We start from the raw sequence: 4,032 nt of genomic DNA, 5'->3' as shown, positions 1-4,032 counted from the left end.
TTAAAAGTAAATTATTCATCCTGACATTCGCTTTATTTTTTAAGGGACAGTGTGTAATATCTAGATCCATTATCCCCGATCCCATATGGCAGCGAGTGGACACCTGAAGAGCCCACTTTTTGTAGGCGTGGTGTTTCATATTTTGTTTTGCTGTCATTAACAATTTTCACTACATAATTTTATGAGGCACTTTCAACTTTGGTCAGTACACTAGTACTACATTGTAAATGTAAGTTCTTCATCCTAACATTCGTTTTATTTTTTAAGGGACAGTGTGTAATATTTATATCCATTATCCTCGATCCCTGACAGTGTGTAATATTTAGCCCCCCTTTATAGTTAAAAAAACTTTTATTAAAACAGCAAGTCGATAAAAAGGTAGACATTTCTTCTAATATTGGCCTTGAGAAGGATGTTCTTGGAGGAAGGGACACTGGGGACAAAACAGGCAACACAACGTTGACTTTGAAAAAAAAAACAATAATTTTATTCTCATCTCTCTTTTTTCGCTCAAAAGGTCACTTGCATTGAGAACAAAAGCATTTTTTTGCAATGGCTCAGACACAAAAAGACAAATCTAATGTATGCTACAAGCTACATGATTGCAAAAATACACCACCGATACAAAAATACGTCAATAAAATAACAAATAAAATACAAAATACACCATATGGCTGAAATCAAGTCAATAAAATAACATACAAATCTGCCGTATATGGCTGAAATCAATTCCACTTATTACATTACGGAAAAACATAAATAAATTATAAATTAAAAAATAACATTAAACAAGAAAATGGGAACCCAAATGACACATTTATTTATCGTCTCTATAAAGCTGTACACTTTTGGCCAGTGTAGACAATTTCAACGTATTTTTCTTTTAAGAATTGCACAATTGTTAAAACACTGTTAACAAGTGGCAGCAACAATGAATGCTACATTTGTACTGGATAAAAAAAACATACAATTAAATTAAAATGACGCCGAACCCGGAGAGCCGAGACCGTTTCTGTCCTGAGAGGAGGGAAGTTCCAAGGCCCGGCCGGCTGCTCCACCTGGACCGGTCCCGAGTCCCGATTTCCTCTGTGCCGAAGCAAGCAGTAGTAGTGCAAAAGGAAGAAAGTAAATCCGCCTGAGGGGAAGAAAACGAGAGAATTTGAGATTTTCTTCGAAGGAAAAACAAAACAGCTTCTACTTCGTCGGGAGAGATCAGCACAGGAGGCGTGGTTTCAGATTTCCCGCCACTATGTTGTGACGTCATTCCCCTCCCCCATCGCGGCCCCGCCTTACTATCACTTCACCCTGCCCCCATCTACTCCCTTTCACGCTACCCCTCCCCCACCCACTTCTCTTTTTTTGACGTGTTAAATCCTTCCGTCAAAACAAGGAAGGGAAACAAAAACGACATCAAATATAGAATGAAACTTAAACAATTATTCGATGTAAAATTGTTCATTTAAAAAGCTTCGATAAAGAAACAAAAAATGAAAATAAAAAAGTAACGTTTGAAACGAAAAGCGTTGTAAAGATCGAAAGAAATCCGCACAACAGAGCTTGTCGTGAGATAAAGGATTTTCAAAACAAAACGACGATTCGTTCATCATATTTCAAAGAATTAAAATATACCGGTAACAGCAAATTAAATGAGATGAATTGTGAAGGGTTTCGTCCAATTCAACTGCGTTATAAAGAAATTGATAAAACAACTGAAGATTGAAACGCTATAATTTAATAGTTTTGGAAATGTAAGCGAACGAGTGTCATTGAAGTAAACACGTCGTTCCAATTTAATCGCTTATGGAAAGAAAAAGCTCGATTTCTGATCATAAGAGTCATTGAAGTACTCACAACCCTCTAATTTCATTGTTTGGGACTGAGCTCCATTGTCGATTGAACGAGTATCATTGAAGTACAACTAATGTTGTGATCTAAAACCTTTAAAAAGATAAATTTTCGATTGTCCATAAAGTGCTCAACACGACCATTAAATGACCTTCAAAAGAAATTTAGAACTTTCGATTGAATGAGCGTCATTGAAGGAAGGAGCTTGATTTTCTAATAAACCGGTGTCATTGAAGTTACCCATAAGGCTCCGATTTAATAGGTTTAGGAAGAAAAATTGTGTAATTTTCAATTTAACGAGCGTCAGTGAATTACTCATAAAACTCAACTTACTCAAAATACAAGCTTTAGAAAGAGTTACGGAAAATATATGTCTCGTATATTCAAAGTAATCATTTGAATACATTTAAAAAGAACACGCTCAATTTGTGATTGATCGAGCGTCATTGAAGGGCTCATAACACTCCAATTGATTAGCTTTAGAAAGAACAAAAGCTTAACTATTGATTGTACGAGCGTCAGTGAAGCACTCACAACGCTCCAAGCATTAGAAGTTCATATGAACGAGCACCTTGGAGTACTCATAACGCTTCATTTTAATACATTTAGAAAGAGAACGACTTTCAATAGAACGAGTGTTATTGAAATACTCATACTGCTTTAATTGAATAGTTTTATAAATAAATTGGGATGGTAATTTGAATTGAACGAATATCTTTGAAGTACTTTCAAGTCTTCACTGATCGGTGGGAAAGAGATCTCGATTTTCAATTGAATAATCGTCATTGAATGGCTTTAGAAATGTAATCAAAGACACCGAAAAGATACGTTTCAATTAAACGAGGTTCATTTAAGTACTCATAACGCTCCAATCGAATAGCTCCAGAAAGAAAAAAAAGGCTACATTTTTATTGTAAGTGTCATTGAAGTACTCACAATATAAATCGCTTTAGAAAGAAATATAGGCTTTTTTTTTAGTGTATGTGTGTCATTGAAGTTCTCCTAACAGCCAATTTATTTATTTTAGAAATAAGAGGCTTGATATTCATTTGAACGAGCGTCTTTGAAGTATTCCCATCCGTAAATCATAACGAAGTTCATATTTTCCTTGTTAATACCTTCAACGGATCCTTTTCCTGGGGGTTTGCTCCACGGGAATCGGGGAGTGATGGCTCTGTTCCGCACACTTTCTCTCCGCGGCTCTCTTTCGCTTGGCGAAGAAATCTAAACAAAATAAAAATCGAAGTTAATGGAGGTCAAAAGACAAAATGGAACTCCCCCGTCTTTTTCAAATTTCTGCCTCAACTGACCTGTAATGTGCATGTTGCTATCCGCGTCAGTCGTCCGTTTGCAAGCGGCCCTGCCGTGCACCGTCCTCCGGGTGGAGTTGATCTTATCCGCGCGGTTCTCCTGGTTGGGCGTCCCGGCGCTGCCTTCGGGCGCCGCCTGCAGACGCTCCAGCGCATCCGGGTGGACCTTAACGGGCCGGGTGGACCCCTCCTGGTAGAACGCAGGGGTACTTTCTGCTGAAACCTCCACCCATTGATAGTCTCCATCCATGGGTGTGTTGGTTTCGAAATTAAAGTTCCACCGCTGGCAATCACGCTCAGAAATTTCCCGCAGTTTGACGCTCATTTCCCGGCTCAGTTCGTCGTGATCCACCGGTCCGAAAAGGTTCCGACAGACACCGGTTCGTTTGTGGATGGGGAAGGTCCTCCGGGCCAGGAGTTTCTCCATGGCGATGCTCGATAACTGGGCGTGAGACATGTCCCCCATAGATGCTCAATTAAAAAAACAACTCGTAAATCGAATCCGATATAGCGAATCCTGGTCCCACGCTGATTTGTGTTTAAATGTACCGTGCGAGTAAAAGTCAGAGTATATATGGTCCGAGTCAAGGCACCTCGGACGAGGTTGTGATTGGCTGATGAAAGTCCCGCCTCCTTTGCCTCCAAAACGCGAGCGTGCACCAAACCCCCTACCCGGAGATCCTTGCGTCTTTACGCACGGTCTTCACTCCAGGGACGAAATTATGGAATGGGTTAAGGAATTAAAAAACGAACTTGAAACCTACTTGTCAACCTCAGCCAATTGCTCCCCTTATTAATGATTGCAATTCCCATATTAAGTGACAATTAACCTTACAAACACAACGCAGCGCCTATTTACTCACAGCAAGACAGACGA

General features: G+C 39.5%; 1 protein-coding gene across 1 annotated transcript; it reads right to left on the bottom strand.

The window, feature by feature from the left end:
- Window positions 1-459: 459 nt before the first annotated feature.
- cdkn1cb (cyclin dependent kinase inhibitor 1Cb) lies at window positions 460-3,717 on the bottom strand. The gene is made up of 3 exons (XM_088339374.1): window positions 3,156-3,717; window positions 2,964-3,069; window positions 460-1,135 (listed from the first exon to the last, which is right to left on the bottom strand). The coding sequence occupies exons 1-2, from the start codon at window positions 3,619-3,621 to the stop codon at window positions 2,966-2,968; spliced, it is 570 nt and encodes a 189-aa protein (XP_088195500.1). The 5' UTR covers window positions 3,622-3,717; the 3' UTR covers window positions 460-1,135; window positions 2,964-2,965.
- Between the last annotated feature and the right edge of the window lie 315 nt (window positions 3,718-4,032).

Source organism: Urocampus carinirostris, chromosome 7, assembly GCF_059441175.1.
Source record: "Urocampus carinirostris isolate Australia breed hairy pipefish chromosome 7, RoL_Ucar_1.0, whole genome shotgun sequence".
NCBI lineage: Eukaryota > Metazoa > Chordata > Actinopteri > Syngnathiformes > Syngnathidae > Urocampus > Urocampus carinirostris.
Note: the sequence above shows the minus strand (reverse complement) of the source record. Positions and strands in the feature narration are given on the sequence as shown.